Source organism: Chrysemys picta, chromosome 6 (genome assembly GCF_011386835.1).
Source record: "Chrysemys picta bellii isolate R12L10 chromosome 6, ASM1138683v2, whole genome shotgun sequence".
In the NCBI taxonomy this organism is placed as follows: Eukaryota; Metazoa; Chordata; order Testudines; family Emydidae; genus Chrysemys; species Chrysemys picta.
The window spans coordinates 15,952,269-15,972,404 of record NC_088796.1 but is presented as its reverse complement, the minus strand read 5'-3'; the positions used below and the strand labels follow the sequence as shown (position 1 = coordinate 15,972,404).

Genomic DNA, 20,136 nt, shown 5'->3' with positions numbered 1-20,136 from the left:
ATGAATGGTAGAGTCCTGGAAGTTTTGCCATTGACTTTAGTGGGAACAGGATTGGATCCTGAAGGGGGACTAACTGGGTAATGTACAGTGTTTGAATTAAGTCTTGTGTAACGTCTTGTATCTTACACTCAAATATTTTACATTAATAAGATAAACTGGTGTGACCTTCCTCACACTTTACCCCCATTCATTCAGCCATACGCACCACCTTTCAAATGAGTTTATGGCAATATATATATGATGGCTAAAACCATGAGAGATTACACATCGTAATTACAACAAGAGACTTGCGATATGCGGACTCATCTGAGGATATGGCTATACTGCAATTAAACACCTGCAGCTGGCCAGAGTCAGCTGACTTGGGCCCATTGGAGTTGGGCTGCAGGACTATCCAATTGCAATGCTGGAGCCTGAGCACTGGGACCCCAGAGTTGGGAGAGTCCCAGAACCCAGGCTCCTGCATGAGCCTTAATGTCTACACTACCATATTACAGCCCAAGCCGTGGGAGCCCAACTCAGTTAATGGTTGCCAGCCAGGGGTGTTTAATTGCAGTGTAGACGCATTCTAAGGGGTTTAACCACCATTCCGTTTCTCCATTGCTCTGTGTGGTAGGTGGAGTATCAGTCTGATGGATTTCTGGAGAAAAATAGGGACACTGTATATGAAGAACAGATCAACATACTGAAGGCCAGCAAGGTAAGAGCAGAAGGGTTGGAAAATAGTCCACATTAAACCAAAGTTGGCATTGGTAAACTGTTTCAATATCTCTGGTCATTTTAAAACACCCAGGAGTGTGTGCAAAAGTTCTTACAATCTACACGGTCAGGAGCAAATGTAAAAAGTGAACTTAAACTGTCATTTTACCCAGGTGTTCTCTTCATTCATGTAACCCACAATCTTCTCCCTGCTGTATATCCCCTGCCATGCTTGAGGTCCTAAATTATGACCACCATCTTTCAATCAACTTGACTTGATGGGAACCCCCTTCACAACCTGCTGACCTGACTCCTTAGTCAGGCAGGGTGAAGATCACCTCAGTACAGAGGGCCAGCCCAAGGTATATGCACCACTTAAGTCCCACTTAATCCTTATTTTGAGGATTTAAGTGATGCGTGGGTTTTGTGCTGGATGTCTACATGCGAGTGATTTCACTTCCAAAGAAGTATCACTGCTCAATGACAATGAAGCTTTCTTTTCTTTCTCTCTCCCTTCCTGCCCTTCTCCCACCCTGGGGCTATGTGCACGGTCTTTGAAGCACCTCCAGCCTCGGCTGATCCAGAGATTAGAAGACCATGATCAGGAATTAAACCCATATATTGCAGGTGGTACCCTGCTATCCTGGGCCATAAATGTGTAATGCTTATAGATGAAAGAGCATTTACTTTTTACTTCACTGCAGTATGCCACAGTTACTGTTGTTGCTTCCATGTAAGCTATACTTGAAGAGTGTGTTTACTCCAGTTAAGTTAATAAGCTGTAATGTACTGAATCTTTAAAAGTGCAGCGAAGTTAATACCTTCTGTGAACAGTGATAGGACCTGTGCATTGCAGAGAAACCTCTCTGTGGAGCTTGGGGGCTGGAGTTCACTGATTGTTACCTGCTAGGCAAGGTTTGGGCTGAGGGAGCTTGCTGATGAGGAAGACAGACTGGTGTGGCAGGGGGCTGACACACAGGGTATGTCTACACTACGGGATTAATCCGAATTTATATCATTCGAATTTTGGAAACAGATTGTATAAAGTCGAATGTATGCGGCCACACTAAGCACATCAATTCGGTGGTGTGCGTCCATGTACCGGAGCTAGCGTCGATTTCTGGAGTACTGCACTGTGGGTAGCTATCCCATAGTTCCCGCAGTCTCCTCCACCCATTGGAATTCTGGGTTGAGATCCCAATGCCTTATGGGGCCAAAAACATTGTCGCGGGTGGTTCTGGGTATATCCTCCCCCCTCTCCAGGGAAGCAACGGCAGACAACCATTTCACGCCTTCTTCCTGGGTGAATAGTGCAGACACCATACTACGGCAAGCATGGAGCCCGCTCAGCTCAAGACAGCAGTCATGAACATTGTAAACACCTCACACGTTATTGTGCAGTTTATGCTGAACCAGAACCTGCAAAACCAGGTAGCGAGGAGTAGGCTACGGCAGCGCGGCGGCGAGAGTGATGAGGATATGGACATGGAATTCTATCAAACCGCGAGACCCGGTGCTTTGGAGATCATGCTGTTAATGGAGCAGGTTATAGCCATGGAACGCCGATTCTGGGCCCAGGAAACGAGCACAGACTGGTGGGACCGCATAGTGTTGCAGGTGTGGGACGATTCCTAGTGGCTGCGAAATTTTCGCATGCGTAAGGGCACTTTCTTGGAACTTTGTGACTTGCTTTCCCCTGCCCTGAAGCACCAGAATACCAAGATGAGAGCAGCCCTCAAAGTTGAGAAGCGAGTGGCGATAGCCCTGTGGAAGCTTGCAATGCCAGGCAGCTACCGGTCAGTTGGGAATCAATTTGGAGTGGGCAAATCTACTGTGATGCAAGTAGCCAAAGCAATCACTGAGGTGCTGCTACGAAAGGTAGTGACTCTGGGAAATGTGCAGGTCATAGTGGATGGCTTTGCTGCAATGGGATTCCCTAACTGTGGTGAGGCGATAGATGGAACCCATATCCCTATCTTGGCACCGGAGCACCAGGGTACCCAGTATATAAACCGCAAGGGGTACTTTTCAATGGTGCTGCAAGCACTTGTGGATCACAAGGGACATTTCACCAACATCAACGTGGGCTGGCTGGGAAGGGTTCATGACGCTCACGTCCATGACGCTCGCGTCTTCAGGAACACTACTCTGTTTAAAGGGTTGCAGCAAGGGACTTACTTCCCGGACCAGAAAATAACCATTGGGGATGTTGAAATGCCAATAGTCATACTTGGGGACCCAGCCTACCCCTTAATGCCATGGCTCATGAAGCCATACACAGGCAGCCTGGACAGGAGTCAGGAGTTGTTCTACTACAGATGGAGCAAGTGCAGAATTGTAGAATGTGCATTTGGCCATTTAAAAGGTCGCTGGTGCTCGTTACTGACTCGCTCAGACCTCAGCCAAACCAATATCCCCATTGTTATTTCTGCTTGCTGTGTGCTCCACAATCTCTGTGAAAGTAAGGGGGAGACTTTTATGGCGGGGTGGAAGGCTGAGGCAAATAGCCTGGCTGCTGATTATGCACAGCCAGACACAAGGGCAATTAGAAGAGCACACCAGGAAGCGCTGTGCATCAGAGAAGCTTTGAAAACCAGTTTCATGACTGGCCAGGCAACAGTGTGAAAGTTCTGTTTGTTTCTCCTTCATGAAAACCCGCCCCCTTTATTGACTCATTCTCTGTAAGGAACCCACCCGCCCCCTTCCCCCAGCTTGCTTTCAAAGGAAATAAAGTCACTATCATTTAAAACTCATGTATTCTTTATTAATTGATTATAAACATAGGGAGAGAACCGACAAGGGTTAGGTTTGGGAGGAGGATAGGAGGGAAGTAAAAGGCCACTGAAAAAATTCAATATAATGACAGCCTTTTGATTGGGGTGTCCACTGGGGTGGAGTGGGAGGGTGCACGGAGCCTCCCCCTCCCCCGCGTTCTTACACGTCTGGGTGAGGAGGATATGGAACATGGTGAGGGGAGAGGGAGGTTATACAGTGGCTGCAGCGGCAGTCTGTTATCCTGCTGCCGTTCCTGAAGCTCCACCAGACGCCGGAGCATGTCCGTTTGATCACGCAGCAGCGCCGGCGTTGCAGCCTGCCACCTCTCATCTCGAGCGTCCCTCATGACCTCACGTTCACTGGCATCTTTCCTAAATTTAGATACCGTGTCCTTCCACTCATTCAAATGAGCCCTTTCACTGCAGGTGCATTCCATTATTTCCATGAACATCTCGTCTCACGTCCTCTTTCTCCTCCACCTTATCTGAGAGAACCTTCAGGACGGAGGAGGAAGGCTTGAAAAATTTGCAGCTGCTGGAGGGAGGGTTGAAAAAAAGGAGAGAAGTTTTTAAAATGATATATTTTACAGAACAATGCTTATACTCTTTCATGGTGAACAACACTATTCACATTACATAGCACATGTGATTTCAGTACAAGGTCGCATTTTCCATCTTAATATTGAGTGCCTGTGGCTTTGATGTTAGAGATCACAGACGCAGGTCCGGGCAACAGAATTCAGCTTGTATGCGGCCATGGTAAGCCATTGTCTTTCGGTTTCTGCGCCCTCCTTTCCCACATACCAAGCAAAGCCCGTTGACTGCTGTGGTTTTCCTGTTAACCTTCAGCAGCAGGCTTGTCTGAGCTCCTTGACTTTCACGCGGCACTGATCTGAGTCCCTATTGTGGCCTCTCTCCATCATGCCCTTGGAGATTTTTTCAAAAGTTTTGGCATTTTGTCTTTTCGAACGAAGTTCTGCTAGCACTGAATCCTCTCCCCATATAGCGATCAGATCCAGTACCTCCCGTACGGTCCATGCTGGTGCTCTTTTTCGATTATCGGCCTGCATGGTTACCTGTGCTGATGAGCTGAGCTATCTGTGGTCACCTGTGCTCTCCACGCTGGGCAAACAGGAAATGAAATTCAGATGTTCGTGGGACTTTTCTTGTCTACCTGGCCAGTGCATCCGAGTTCAGATTGCTGTCCAGAGCAGTCACAATGGTGCACTGTGGGACAGCTCCCGGAGGCCAATACCATTGAATTGCGGCCACACTATCCCTAATTCGAAATGACAATATCGATTTTGGCGCTACTCCGCTCGTCGGGGTGGAGTACAGAAATCCATTTTAAGAGCCCTTTATTTCGAAATAAATGGCTTTGTTGTGTGGATGGGTGCAGGGTTAATTCGATTTAACGCTGCTAAATCCGAATTAAAGTCATAGTGTAAACCAGGCCCCAATGTAATCTCCAGCAAAGCTCACCCTTGCTGCGTCATGGGGGTAATGCTGTGGCTCCCAGCTCTCGGTATCCCCAGCAGTCTGTTACGATGGTGTTGTCAGACAGGATGTACACCCAGCCTGCTATTTTAACTGAAGTTTACACTGTAAGCACTGGAAGATTAGTTTTAAGTGATTCTCAAGTGAAGAAACTGGGGAAAATGTCAGAGGTCACTGTTTTATTGTTTTCTATTTGTTTATTCGGGTGAGGATAGAACAAAAGGAAGTGTAAAAAATAAGTAGACTTGCTAAAGGAAATGAGGGCCAAGACATAGCCCTCAATGAGGCAGCCACACAATTCAAACGAGCTGAGATAGTTATAGAAGTTGGAACTTGGAGAGTGGACCAAAAGGGTGGAAATGGCTAATATAGAGAAGGACTGTGACCATCAAAAATGGGAAGCGGACCAATGGACCAAAGAAACTGACCCGAGAGTCAAGGAAAAGCTGCAATATGTTATAATCTCACACCAATGTTTCAGGGTACCTGCCCCTGTGGCTTTCTCTGCTGTGTATCCTGTAAACTCCCTGGCTCCGAGTTCCAGCAATTCTAATGGAGTATCTGACTTTGAATAATAAGTTCCTTGATAAAGGGCTCTTAGGCCTCTGAAGATTACAGGCTCCATCAGCTTTGCAAGCTGTAAACTTGGTAGGTTTCTTGAACCAGAAAAAATTGGCTTCTGGAGCATGCAAGCTTTGCCAACAGAGTGGAGTGTCCACATCTTGAGCAAATGTGTTAAAAATAGATAGGAAAGCTCTAATGTGCATCAGTGAAATTACCAAATTTGAGAGCTCCTCATTAATTTTACATTTGAAGCAAATGTAATTTAATTTTTTAAGGTCTCAATGAGATTGGCTGAAAAAGTCAAGTTTGACAATAATAGGACTTAGCATTTACAGGTTGCTTATCTGAGAATCTCAAAGCACTGTACAAATATTTATTAAAAGAGATGGACCTGAACCAGAACCCCAGACCCAAACACCCACGTTTTGGCAGAACCAGATTCAAACTTTGCAGCTCAGTCCCTTCTAATTTAATTGATATTTAATTACAGATAGGTAAACTGAGGCACCAAATGGCTAAATGACTTGACCTAAGTCAGATAGTCAGTGGCAATGCCTGGAATAGAACCCAGTCGTGGATCTCAGTAACTTGCTCTTATCTCCTGATAGGATTTCACCTATTAATTTTGTATCACACTCTTAGGATCTTTAAATGAATGCAAACCCCTCCGCAAATGGTTTTGATTAAGAATTCAAATAAGGAAGTCTTTTCTTGGACTCCCTGATTTTAAAAAAATGAGGTAACCATAAGGGTATTGGAAAATTCTTGTGAACTAGTCCAATCATTATAGTACACAATCCTATTGATTCTCATCCTACGACTTAAAAATACCCTATTGTTGTTTTTTCATTTTACCAACTCAGTCCTCTAGTTCTACAAAGTCCAGCTATTGAACTGAGACTTGGAAAGTCCTAAAATCAGGGTGTAGATTGCAGTCCTGGAGAACAAAATCTTGACATCAGTCAGAGCACTAGTGCTGTGTATGCACGGGGCCGGTACAATATTCATTCGACAAGAAAGTGCACTTTGGTGTCCTAAGAGCAGCCATGTTGCAGAATCCTGTACCAGTAAAGCCCAGATCAGAGCAAGCATTTGTTAGCCATTTTAGGAATGACGGACAGGTTAACTGTTGAATCCCCTCCGAACCTTGCAAACAGACATCTGTGTTGCCTGTTCAGCTGTAGGCCACTTTTCTCTCTGTTGGCTTTTTCTTTCCATTCATCTGAAGCCTCTCAATGAAGTGAAATTAACGTGCCATTTACACAGTGTTATCTGTTTCCTGCAGTCTGTTCAATGTCCCATGGAGCGAGGCCATTCAAGTCTGGTTTATTTCCCAGGAGCCTTGTCATGCCTTTCTCCTTTGGTTTAACAACTAGCAGGGATACCATTGACCTCCAAAACCACAACAAAATGAGCAAGAACATGACAAGAGGGGAGACGAGTGAAAGCACTTCTTCAGGGGACTTTAAGCAGGAGTTTTAATATAGATATAAATATAGCTAGATTCAGAACGGGAAACTAATTGAGCATTGTCAGCAGTTTGCTCTGGTGAGCAATGATAGATTCATATGAAAATGCCGAGGTGTGCAATTTTCTTGTCCACGTGGGCAATTTCTGGTCTAATGACTGTGGAAGTGGGCTTTAATAATGTTCAAAATTAAAAGCTCCATGTCCTCAGGAAGCCTGCACAATTTACCTTGAAAAACCTCTATGATTAGAGCTTATTAAAAACTCCAGGTAATCGGTAGGAAATTGACGCTGCACGAATTCTTCAGCCATGCATGCTGTCATGAGCAATCCTCCAGCGGTGACAGTGTCTGGAAGGTTTCTGCTGGATTTTCCGGTAACCCTTACATTCACGCTGCAGTTGAGGAGGGGAGCTGCAGTTAATTTGGGATAGTTTATTAGAGCAGCCCTGAACCATGGATACACATCTGTCACCTACAGTTCACTCATTTAGTATTGCACAACCTGAGTTGTGGGTTTATTACCCTGTTCTGGGTTTATTAGTAAGATATTTTCCCTCTCCCTGATTCTTTCTTCATAATTTAATTTCACAGGGCCAAATGTAGATGTGATGTGCAAGGTGGTGTAACTCCTTTCTTTGAACTGGCTGTCTAAAGACACCCTTTATCAGCACTTTGCATTGGCTGTCTGTGTTCTGCAGTTAAAGTGACCCTGCATCTTATTCCATGGGGGAGAGGCAAAGAGATTTTATTTTCACTTTGCATTCTTGTTAGCCGCACTACCTGCTGAAGCTGAGTGTTCTTCTTTAAATATCTTTACGCTTATGTGGAGGTATAGAACTAGTTTATATGCATTTGTATGCATCTGCGTACAGTACAGAGGTTGCTTTGTTTTAGGGCTTGTCTACACTGCCACTTTACAGCGCTGCAAGTTTCAGCTCATAGCTGCTCCCCTCTCCAAGCGCTGGTGCCGCAACTACACAGCCACATTAAACGTGGCTTTAACGTTTCTAGTGAAGTCACGCCCTTAGCTAAGCCTCTAAAATGCTGCATTTTCAGTATCATGTGATATTGATTCAGTGGCAACATAGATATTATTTTTATCAGCTGTTTCTCACACAATCACGATGTGGACTTCAGTCATAAATGGAAATATCAATCTGGGCCTCCTGCTTCAAAAATGCAGGCCCCTTTCCCTGTGAAACAAAGGAAAATCTCCATTAGTGATAGTAACGTTATACCTAGCATCCTTGGTGAGCCAGGAAAGAGGGACACAGACATGAGCAAAACTGACATGTGCAGAACTTTTTTCTGCACATCTGACCCTTTTTGAAGTCAGTAGCCAAACTTCAATGGGGCAGGATCAGGCCAGTGTACATAATATGGTATTAGGAATGGGGGGGGAAACCCCAGAAATGAACACCATGAGTGCTTACGCACCTCCACTTGAGAAAACAGATCCTTGATGAAGAACTCCCGCCAAGGTGAAATTGCATTACAGCCATTGGAAGGCAATTATTGTGGCCAATCAGACAGCAAAAGACTTATGAAGCAGTTAATTAGTTTTCAGCAGCCCTATAGTATCAAAACAAAGTAAAGAGATGACTCAAAGCAGAGAGAACTGATTTTATCATAGATCAAAAGCATGAGCATATGCTGTTAAGACAGAATATAACAATTCACTATCGTTATTAAGTGCCAAGAGCATGCTCAGCGCTGTAAGACTCAAAGAAAGGAACTTACAATCTTAAAACATCTCGGGATGCCAACTTCTGTAGCTCCATTGATTTCAGTGGAGCTCTGAATATTTACACCCAGTGAGGATCTGCTGCCTAGATTGGGGCATGTACTTACTAACCATCCTCAACATTAGAGTGCCTACTTTGATGTTAATGTCAATCAGGTAGATGATTCAATGAAAAAAACCCTGCAACTGCGTGCTACGAAGCTATTTTAGAACTTGAAATGACTGTATGGCATGGCATTGCATTGTCAGGTAAGCTACCAAACTGAAATCTGTTGGTTGGCCTCCAGCTGCAAGCGCCTACCACCCAAACATCCCATTTTTGTAATAGTCAGAGCGCACAGGATATTAAAGTTCTGTGAAAATAAAACAGCTGTCAGGGTGCCTGTGTGAAGCAGAAGGAGACACTTAGCTGAAGAAGTTGCTAGCCTTCATTTGGCATGTTACTGGAGGTATTAGACGAGTGGGCTATGGGCTGCTGAGATTAAAATAAAAACCCATACGCATAAAGCCAAACCCCCAAGGTGTGCTGTCTTAAGCAAAATGATAATGTAATGTAAACCGATTGATTTCCTTTGTGGGATTTAGACTGCTATGCTACCAGGCTGGGCAAATAAATATCCAGGTATCTAGTGAAGCCAGAAATGACCCTATCTTTTACTATAGGTACAGGAACTGAGGATTGGAATGTCTGCCTCTTTAAAGAGTTGTAGTTCCTGGCCAAGGACTGCCGGTACAAATGAATCTGATAATCTTTCACCACTGCAGGCATGTCCCGTGGAGGGCAGACACAACAGAAACAAACCCTCCCAAGGAGTCAGCAAGGGATTCCTCCAAAGGATAATCAGAAATCCAACCAAGTTAGCCTAAAGTGTGGGGAGAGAATCAGTAACATTAAACTCCCCCAACCTAGGATTAACCCAGTTCTATAACCCTGGTGTGGGTCCTAAGGCAGTTTCCCACTCTCTCTCAAACAGCCAGTTTATAATCCTTCCCCTGAGCACCTGTGCAAGGTGAAAGGAAAAACAGAGCCCAAGTTAACCTCTTGTTTGTAGGGGGACCAGGTAGTGCCCTCACCCCTTGCCACAAGACCTTTCTGGGGCTGCATAACAAGTAAGTACGTGGGTTTGTGCAGGGCTTTCCTGTTTACCATGCTTTCTCTCTAAACACTCATCTGCTGTGCATGCCACATCATAAGCACCACAAGGCTTCAGTCTGTTCTGTTCTAGTCTATATAGGTTCTTGTACCACGCTTAGTCAGCATACTATGTGCGCTTGACCCCCTCCCACACCCTGGGGCGCTTGAGTCGAGGTGGAATTCCATTTCCTTGCTAACTAATGTCTGGTTGAACAGTTGAATCATACTGCAGTTTACTTTAGTAGTCTCCACATCAGGCCATAGTAAAGAACAGCAAAGAATAAAAGATACTGTATATATTTTTTTTCCGTTCAGACAGCCATAACTTAGATCTGGTTTGAAGGGGAAAGCTGAATAAATAGATACGTAACTGGATTTGAATGAGACAGGCGGGACCTCAGCACATCTAAAAAACTGGCCAGGCTTATTTACGTGCCCGTATGTACTGGAGGTGTTTAACCTAATCGAAATTTGAAGATGCTGGCCCATTTTACCTGGCTTTGTAAAACTTTCACGTTTGCTTCTTTTTTGTGTTAGACACGGATGGTGCTGCTATATGGCCAGGGGCACAAGGCTTTTAGAGCATCTGGTTTAGTTCCAGAGAGTTGAAAGAAGAGGTTCAGTAGCAGAAAAATGGGTCTGGGTCTGTCCTTGTCTTTTGTTGTTACTCTTTGTAAATGGTGAAATTCAAGAAATTGGGGTGCTGGGTGCCAATTTAATCTGATTGGGTTGACAAACAAGACTGGCTTTGAAATCCCAGAACCAGCAAGCTTCCGTCTGTCTTACAAATCAGGCTCTATTTTAGTGAGTGAAATGGCAAGCAATATGCCGTGAGTCACTGACAGCACTGGAACATTATTCTGACAGCGTTTCTTGCTGCATGAAGAATGAACGACTTTCTTGAAAGGGAGGAATAGTCACTGTTGTTGAGGAGACATTTTAAACAGTAGCAGAACTCTCCCATTCCCTTCTGAGAACAGAATGTTGAGCAAGTTTTATATCAGGTAGAACTAAATGAATCCCTTAAGATACCAGCAACTGGACTTGTTTCCTAGCAGACTGTACAGTAACAATGCAATTGAGATTTGTGGTATGAACTGAACATTGTCCTTTCTCTCACTGATCCCTGTGCTTTGAACAGCATTTCTACTTTAAATGCCACAGCCGTTCAGATAGGTCTTTTAACAAAAATGAAAGTCCTCATCAGATAACCTACATAACAAAATACCCGATAACCCTATCTGGCACTGTTTATGCATATTCAAGATTTTTTAATCCTGGTCATGTTGTTTGGTTGCCCTTTTCTCACCTGTAACTCAGGCCTAGTTTTAGAAGTTTAGGTTGAGAACACCTGCAAGTTGTCTTCGCTACAGTGTGACTCGGGGTGCAATTCCTCTGGTAAACATAATAGATGGTATAGATGCTTACGGTCTTCCTGTCTCCCTCTTAGTATCAAATGGTAGCTGACTTATTTCAAGATGAAAAGGATTCTGTGCCTGCTACTCCTAACATAAAGGGAGCTGCCCCCAAAATCAGCGTCCGTTCTGCCAGACCAGCTGTGAAAGCTGCCAACAAAGAGCACAAGAAAACCGTGGGGCACCAGGTAAAGTCTTCACTGGATTTAAAGCCTACTCTTTTACATAGCAACTTTCCTTCTCTAGTTCTTCCCAAACCCTTTGCAAAGTAATGAAATAAAAAGTAGTATAGTGACCATAGTACATGGGGCAGTTATTTGTAATAGTCAATAGCTCAGCCTTGGATATTACAGCAATAATTTAAAGTTACGATGCACTGTGGTGTCTTTTGGATGTTGGGTCACAAAACTGTTTACCATGTGGGTCAGCCATAAGATACAGAGGAGAAAAAAAGTGGTAGAAAAAAAGTGGTAGAAAAAGAGAAACTGGCTCAACATGCCAGTGATAGGAGGAGCGTTTCAAAGATGGAGCGACACAAATAGACAAGCAACCTCCAGTTGTGCAGAGTAAAGGGAACTGGACAGAGAGAAAGCAAAAAGAGATGAGCAGAATGAGCAGTCAAAGGAATAGATGGGTGTGAGATTAGAGAGGGAAGGTGAAGTCAAGGTCATAAATAGAATCCTGAAGACAGGAGGACATATTGAATTTGATGCAGAGATTACGAAGAAGCCACTGAGAGTGAAAGATGGTGAGGGAGAGTTTAAGATAGGCCTGCTTATTGGAGTGGACTGAATAATCTGACTTTCCCCCTGAAGTTTAGAGAGGAGGGATTTAGGAAGACCATAAAGGAGTTGACTTCAGTAGTCTTGATAGGCCATGATTGAGACATGGAATAAGGAGCACAAAGGCTGGTGCAGGACTCATTGGAACATGTTTTATTGAAAATACTGGTGTTAAACCATGAGTGTACCTGGCGCTCTATTAAAGAGCCAGTGATACTTTTTGCTTCTCTCTGTAGAACTACCAAAGATAGATAGGATCCTTTAACATCTCAGTTGAAGTGATGATGCCTCAAACCACAAAATTGTCCCTTGGTATTATCCTACAACATTGCTTTCATAGATTCTAGGACTGGAAGGGACCTCGAGAGGTCATCGAGTCCAGTCCCCTGCCCGCATGGCAGGACCAAATACTGTCTAGACCATCCCTGATAGACATTTATCTAACCTACTCTTAAATATCTCCAGAGATGGAGATTCCACAACCTCCCTAGGCAATTTATTCCAGTGTTTAACCACCCTGACAGTTAGGAACTTTTTCCTAATGTCCAACCTAGACCTCCCTTGCTGCAGTTTAAACCCATTGCTTCTGGTTCTATCCTTAGAGGCTAAGGTGAACAAGTTTTCTCCCTCCTCCTTATGACACCCTTTTAAATACCTGAAAACTGCTATCATGTCCCCTCTCAGTCTTCTCTTTTCCAAACTAAACAAACCCAATTCTTTCAGCCTTCCTTCATAGGTCATGTTCTCAAGACCTTTAATCATTCTTGTTGCTCTTCTCTGGACCCTTTCCAATTTCTCCACATCTTTTTTAAAATGCGGTGCCCAGAACTGGACACAATACTCCAGCTGAGGCCTAACCAGAGCGGAGTAGAGCGGAAGAATGACTTCTCGCTTTGATGTAGCTCTTGTGTTTGTTTGTGTAGAACCAAGAGTTCTAGAGTACAATCTGGGTTTATATGAAAATTCATATTATTTTCATACCCATAGGCTGGTTCAGGCTTCCGCTTATCACTGATGTCTGCTTGTAAAGTAGTCTTTTGTCTTTGATTTAGTATATACTCCAACTTTGCCCTTATCTTCAGGCCTAATTTAGAGTTTCAACACTCCAAATTCACCCCTTCCCTCCCTGCCACTTAAAGATTAATGGATTATTTTGTTGTTCTGGTCTCTTTCAGTTCCGAAACTCCTTGCGTTTATTGATGGAGACACTGAATGCTACCACTCCACACTATGTGCGCTGCATCAAGCCAAATGATGAGAAACTTCCATTCAAGTAAGTTCCACTGTAAGATAAGCCGACGCATCTAGCTGCTCTAGCACTTCATAGTAAAAAGGGCTGAAAAGTCTCTCTACATTAAAATATTTGGAGTCACTTTTAAGGGGAATGGAACAAGTCCTTTTACAAAATGGTTCTTCTAAAATGTGCTCTAAGCATTTGATCTCCCTCAAGCCCTGCTGCTTTCAACAGGAGTTTTGAGGGTGTACAGTTACTGGTGGGTCCTGAAAGACTATTACTAGTTTACTGGGATTACCTATCATAGGGGTTTATACTACAGCACCGTAGTATAAGCGCTTGGAATTTGTTGCATGGCTAGTTAAAGTTAAGAATTTCAAATTCTGTAACTCATATAATTCTAAGAACTGTTGTCCCATAATCAGTGTCCCCTGTTGATTGAAGCCCTTATGATTGAAAATATGCTTCACGGTTTATTTTGTTTTAATGGTCGAACATATTAGAAGTGTGGTATTCTCCAAGTGGTATAGAGGGAGAAAAATGCAGCCCACACTAGCAAATATACTCTGCTACTGCTACGCTGACCCAGACTAACCACATACAATATCACAGTACAATACGATGCAGTACTATTGCTTTTGCAATAGTGTCTGATCAAATTATATCTTAGAAGCTCACAACACATTAGAGTTAAATTGCACAGATACAGTGATAGACAATGAATAAGAGCAGACGGAGAGAAATGAAAAGACAGGGATAAGCAACTATTGTGGTTTACTTCCTTAAATTTCCATTGAAAGCACTTCGTTTGTGCCTCAGGTATTTTTTGTTCCTTTTACGTATTTGTTTTAATAGAAGTCCAAAAACGTGATTCATATCAGCTGATACAGTGTTCCAATTGTGTGAGTGATAGAATTTTGATTGAGGAGATGACCTGACCTCCCACAGCAGTTACGAGGAGTACACACGTATTTTAAATAAGGCGGACAGATAATTACAGTGAGCTGATACAACTTTTCTGTATTACCATTTGGAAGAATGTATTTAGGCCCAATTATGTTCTATTTAAGTCAGTGGAATTTTGCCACTGATTAAAAGGACCCAATGTTGCTCCCTTTTAGGTGTCTTCTAAAGGGCCTGCTATAGGCTGCTGTTGGAGACAGTAGAAAACCATGATGGAGTAGTTCTATGTGCTTATACAATCCTATTAATAACTTCAAGGTCTCCTATAGTATCAGAGTGATAAGGAATGAACATTTGTTTGCTGATGTGATATATAATTCCACAAGTCCGGTTTTATTCTAACACAACTGCCACTCAAAGCCAATTTGAAAATCTTGTACAAATCTAATTTGTATCTACAAAATGGCATACCATACACCTACACCGGCAAATGCCAAACAGATTGTTACCTGTATGATTATGTTATGGAAGTATTTTCTAACCCCGGAGAGTGGAAGCAAAGTAGCCTCCAAGGTGAAATGACCTGGTCTTTCCAATCAGGGAGCTGTGAGACTCATCTGTCCACATGGCTCAATTTTCAGCCCAGCCTTAGCTGAGTATTCAATTTTTCACCTTCAATTTTGCATTCCAATTTCCCCCCAACTATTCAGGATACAACTGATGCCCATTTATAAATCGTGTTAAGGTGTGGTCAAGTAACTAATCATCAAATTCTAAATGACATCAGTTGTACCTACACATCACAGGTGCAAAACTGAAACAAGTTGCAGGCATACAAGTGTGACTGGCTATTATAGTCTCTCTAGGCATGGTCCCAGAATGGTGACGCTGCAGTGTTTGATGTAATGCTTCCTAATAGGCAACGGCGGAGTTGCCAAACTGAAGTTTTCAAAATAAAGGGCAAACCAAAGTAGATCCAAGAATTACTCTTCCAGACTGACGCGCACATGAATCTCGTTTGCAGTGCAGGTGTCCGTATGTCCATTGTGTACATCATATCCTGAAAACAGCAGGCACGACAAGAAAATACTCCAGGGTGAGATGGTTGACGTTGCACTCCCTGTTTGTCAACTGGAAAACACTGGTTCAGGCTTATTCACATCACTATCCCCTTGCTAGAGATCAGTATCTCCACCCTTCCTCAGAGGAGTCTACTTGTCTGATACTGGTGATCCAGGAATCCTAACTAGTATTAAGCCTTATTGCCACCAGCTTAAACAACTTTAGTCTTTGGCATCACTTAAATTAAACCAATTTGCTCTCTAAAAAATCCTGCTCATATCAGACAAAATGATAAAGATACTGCAGTTCACCTTTCAGCTGTGCCATGCTAGAGGAAACAATTCAGTGGAATGCTAGTTCTGGGGTAGGGCAGTGCCATTAAAATGTGATTTTTATAGCACTGTGATTATTTTAGTAATTTGGCATAAGAATATGAACCTTTTATTCAAAGAGGAACATTTTCTTAAACCTTCTTATATCAATAGATAATTTTTTTGACTTTTTCCTAAAATGAGACATTCAGAATTCAGTATTTAACGTTTTTTCCTCACAAATCTAGTTTATTGAACATTAGCTCAGGAATCAAACACTTGAGTGTCAGATTTCCAGCATGAAAGAAGCTGCAGCACCATAAGAATAATGCTTACTACTTGCAAAGCACTTCAGCCAAAATTTTCAAACCATTGTGTTTAACGTTAGTCAACTAGGAGGAAATTTTCAAAGGCACAAATGGAAGTTGGGTATCTAGCTCTTATTTGTGCCTTTGAATGTTTCCCTTCTAAATTCTTATTTAAGCACCTAAACAAACGTAGACTGAATTTCAGCGTTGCTGAACAGCCATAGACCCATTGGCTTCCAGTCTGAAAATCGTATCCTTTCTATTTTCAAAGTGCTATAGAAATGTTAATTCAGTTTTTCCCAACATTCGGGTTAGATAAGCAAGTAATTGTATGTGTGATTTATAAATGAAGAAATTGAGGCAATGATTTTCAAAAGTATGAGCCTAAAGTTAAGTTCCTAAATCCACATTTAGGTACTTATACAGGTAGCCTCATTTTCAAGCTCCCAATAACTTCCTCCATGGAACACTTTTAATTTCAGTGGAAATTGCTGGGTGCTCAGGCCACTTGTTTAGGTGCCTAAATATGGACTTAGATGGCTAGTTTAAGCTCTTCTGAAAATGTTGGTCTAATTGACTTGCTTAAGAGCATACATTGGGTCCATGGCAGAACTCATGAATTATAGCTCCTGGTCCCAGGCCATGTTCAATCCACTAGACCTTTCTGCCTCCCAAGTCAAGAAAAAAAGAAGTGAGTGGTAAATTTATTATTATTATTTCCTTAATTTTTAGTTATTCATTGATCCAGCTAAAGTGAGAAGTGGTAACAGCCTCATCTGTGTGATCTTTTATTCTAGAGTATTTTTATTTATGTAGATATTTATTTTTAGTGTAGTGAAATGTAAAGAGTGGTTACAACTACAATTCCAAGTAGCTACACCCAGGAGTTGTGTTCATAACTCCTACCTTACATCATACTGAAAGTTGTTTAACGTTGAGATTGGAATGCCAAGTTTTTGATGTCATAGACCCCAGAGCATTTTTTTGCTAGAGAAGAGAGAGTTAACTCAAGTAACTTGGCCAAATGTTATTTTGAGTGAATATCATAGAATCATAGAATATCAGGGTTGGAAGGGAGCTCAGGAGGTCATCTAGTCCAACCCCCTGCTCAAAGCAAGACCAATCCCCAACTAAATCATCCCAGCCAGGGCTTAGTCAAGCCTGACCTTAAAAACCTCTAAGGAAGGAGATTCCACCACCTCCCTAGGTAACCCATTCCAGTGCTTCACCACCCTCCTAGTGAAAAAGTTTTTCCTAATATCCAACCTAAACCTCCCCCACTGCAACTTGAGACCATTGCTTCTTTTTCTGTCATCTGTTATCACTGAGAACAGTCTAGATCAATCCTCTTTGGAACCCCCTTTCAGGTAGTTGAAAGCAGCTATCAAATCCCTCCTCAATCTTCTCTTCGGCAGACTAAACAATATAATCTACTGACACAAAGTTCCCTTTATAGTTTAGTTGGAGAGGTTATTTGACTCTTCCTATGCTGAATAGTGTTATGGGTGAAGACTGATTGCTACGTTCCACCTGCAAGGTGACTATGGTTTAGAGCAGTTGGCTGCATTTCAGAGAGATCTCTTTATATACAGTATAAATTGCTTTGGGATCCTCCAGGATGAAAGTTGCTAACATTGCTATTATTTATTATTATTAAAATTGTACCCCCTTGGATTCCTGTCTGGAGTGAGTGACAGGTTAAACTTCTGCTCTTTTTCTTGTTGGTATTAGAATGGATAACTCACTGTGGACTTGACAGCACTGCTGAGTTTAAAAATGCGGAAAATAGCAGAGGTATATTTCTTACACTGCTCTAGCACAGTTGAGCAATTTAAAAATTGTTCATGAATTCTTGATCTCCAGATTGAAACATTAGGGACATTCAGAATCCCAACGTACATATAGGGACCTGTTCTCCCCTTGATGAGCAGTGTCACCTTACCACACGCAGTTAGGATAGTGCCTGAAATAGACAGATGCTACCCAGAGGCATCTGTACGTCTCTGTAAGGTTGACCATCAAAATAGTGTATGGATAGTTTCCAAACCAAGTACCTTACAGGGCCAGAATGTGGCAATTTGTGGTACTAATGGTGCTGAGAATTATGGGGCTGTTTCTGAATTTGGAAAAATTTGTATTTGGGAAAAAGCAGATGATATAGTCATAACGTATGATGATGAAAACACTCTTTCCATTCCACTGGTATCTCAGGAGGATGTTAAACAGCAGCTATTAAAATTAAACCCTTTTACATCAGCAGGTCGAGATAACTTGCATCCAAGAGTTTTAAAAGAGATGGCTTAGGGCCTCACTGGACCATTTAATGTTGATCTTCAATAAGTCTTGGAGAACTGGGGAAGTTCTAGAAGACTGGAAGAAAGCTGATGATGTGCCAATATTTAAAGAGAGTAAACGGGATGACCTGGATAATTACAGGTCTGTCAGTCTGACATTGATCCCAGGCAAATAATGGAGCTGCAGATACAAGACTTAATCAATATAGAGTTAAAGGAGGGTAATATAATTAATGCCAATCAACATAGGTTTATTGAAAATAGGTCCTGTCAACAAATTTGATATCTTTTGTTGATGAGATTACAAGTTTGGTTGATAAAGTTAACAATGTTGATGTAATAGACATCGACATCTGTAAGGCATTTGAGTTGGTACCTCATTTTTCTCTTTTAATCAAAATATTGTGATCTAAAATTAACATGGCACACATTAAACAGATTAAAAAATGGCTAACTGATAGGTGTCAAAATGTAATTGTAAATGAGGGATCATCACGGAGCAGGTGTGTTTCTAGGTCTCGCAGGGATCAGTTCTTGGCCCTACTTTATTTAATATTTTATTATCAATTAACTTGAAGAAAACAAAATCATCACTGATAAAGTTTGCAGATGACACACAAATTGGGGGACTAGTAAATAATAGAGGACAGGTCACTGATACAGAATGATATGAATCACTTGGTAATCTGGGCGCAAGCAAACAATATGCGTTTTTAATGTGGCTAAATATACACATCTATGAGCAAAGAACGTGGGTCATACATATAGGATGAGGGACTCTATCCTGGGAAGCAGACACTCTGAAAACGGTTTGGGGATTGTGATAGATAATCAGCTAAACACAAACTCCCAGGGTGACACTCTGGCCAAAAGGAGTAATGCAATCCTTGGATGCATAAATAGGAATCTCGAGGAATACTGTGTGCAGTTTGGTTGCACAAGTCCAGAAAGATGTTGACAAATTGGAGAGGATTTGGAGAAGAGCCCCAAGAATGCTTACATGGTTAGAAAACATGCCTCATAGCGATAGACTTGAGGAGCTCCATCTATTTAGTTTAACAAAGAGAAGGGTAAGGAGTGACTTGATTACAGTCTGTAACTACCTATATGGGGAACAAATATTTAATAATGGGCGCATTAGTCTAGCAGACAAATCTATATAATATGATCCAATGTCTGGGAGTTGAAGCTAGACAAATTCAGATTTGAAATAAGGTGAAATGTTTTTAACAGTGAGGGTAATTAACTACTGGAACAACTTACCGGGGTTGTGGTACATTCGTCATCACTGACAATTTTTAATCAAGATGAGTTGTTTTTCTAGATGTGCGCTAGGAATTATTTTGGGGAAGTTCTATGGCCTGTGATATACAGGAGGTCAGACTAGATGATCACAATTGTGCATTCTGACCTTGGAATCTATGAATCTCTGCTCTATTGCACCTGTTTTACCCCAGGGCAGTCCCATTGAAATGCAGGGTCTGGTGCCAAAGAGTGGAGAATCAGGACCTTCGTGTGCACATGGTGTGGAAAATGGACTCTGTCTACTATGCTTGTTCTGTATGAACACCGGCTGATCTCAATGTGGGTTCAGTGCCCAGAACCAGAATAGAATATGGCTCTGTGCTCTCTAAGATAGCAAAGTTCCATTGGAACGAAGATTAAAGCTCCTAAACCACATTAAATTCATATGGTTTCCAAAGCCAGTTAAGTGGGATCTGATCATTACTTTGTTTGGTATTAATTGTAATAGTATTGATTGTATAGAAAGTTTTTTCATATTGAAGTTGGTGGTGTCTTCCCTAAGAATTTCATTGTCCTTTACAGCAGAGCCTTATTACGCGGTTGTTACAAAATGTAGCATCTTACAGACCTCAGATGAATGGGTTTTCTGGCTATGCAGAAAAGCACCTTGTACTGTTTATCATAGGTTATGCAGTGGTGC

The 20,136-nt window shown here is 42.2% G+C and overlaps 1 protein-coding gene across 2 annotated transcripts in view; it reads left to right on the top strand.

Moving 5' to 3' along the window:
• The window catches only part of MYO5B (myosin VB), a 377,457-nt gene that overhangs the window by 245,225 nt on the left and 112,096 nt on the right, over positions 1 to 20,136 (top strand). For both annotated transcript variants that reach the window (XM_065598729.1, XM_065598728.1), the window contains exons 14-16: positions 617 to 700; positions 11,333 to 11,485; positions 13,255 to 13,352. In XM_065598729.1, the coding sequence (XP_065454801.1) occupies positions 617 to 700; positions 11,333 to 11,485; positions 13,255 to 13,352 (335 nt within the window). The remainder of the gene's footprint in view (positions 1 to 616; positions 701 to 11,332; positions 11,486 to 13,254; positions 13,353 to 20,136) is intronic.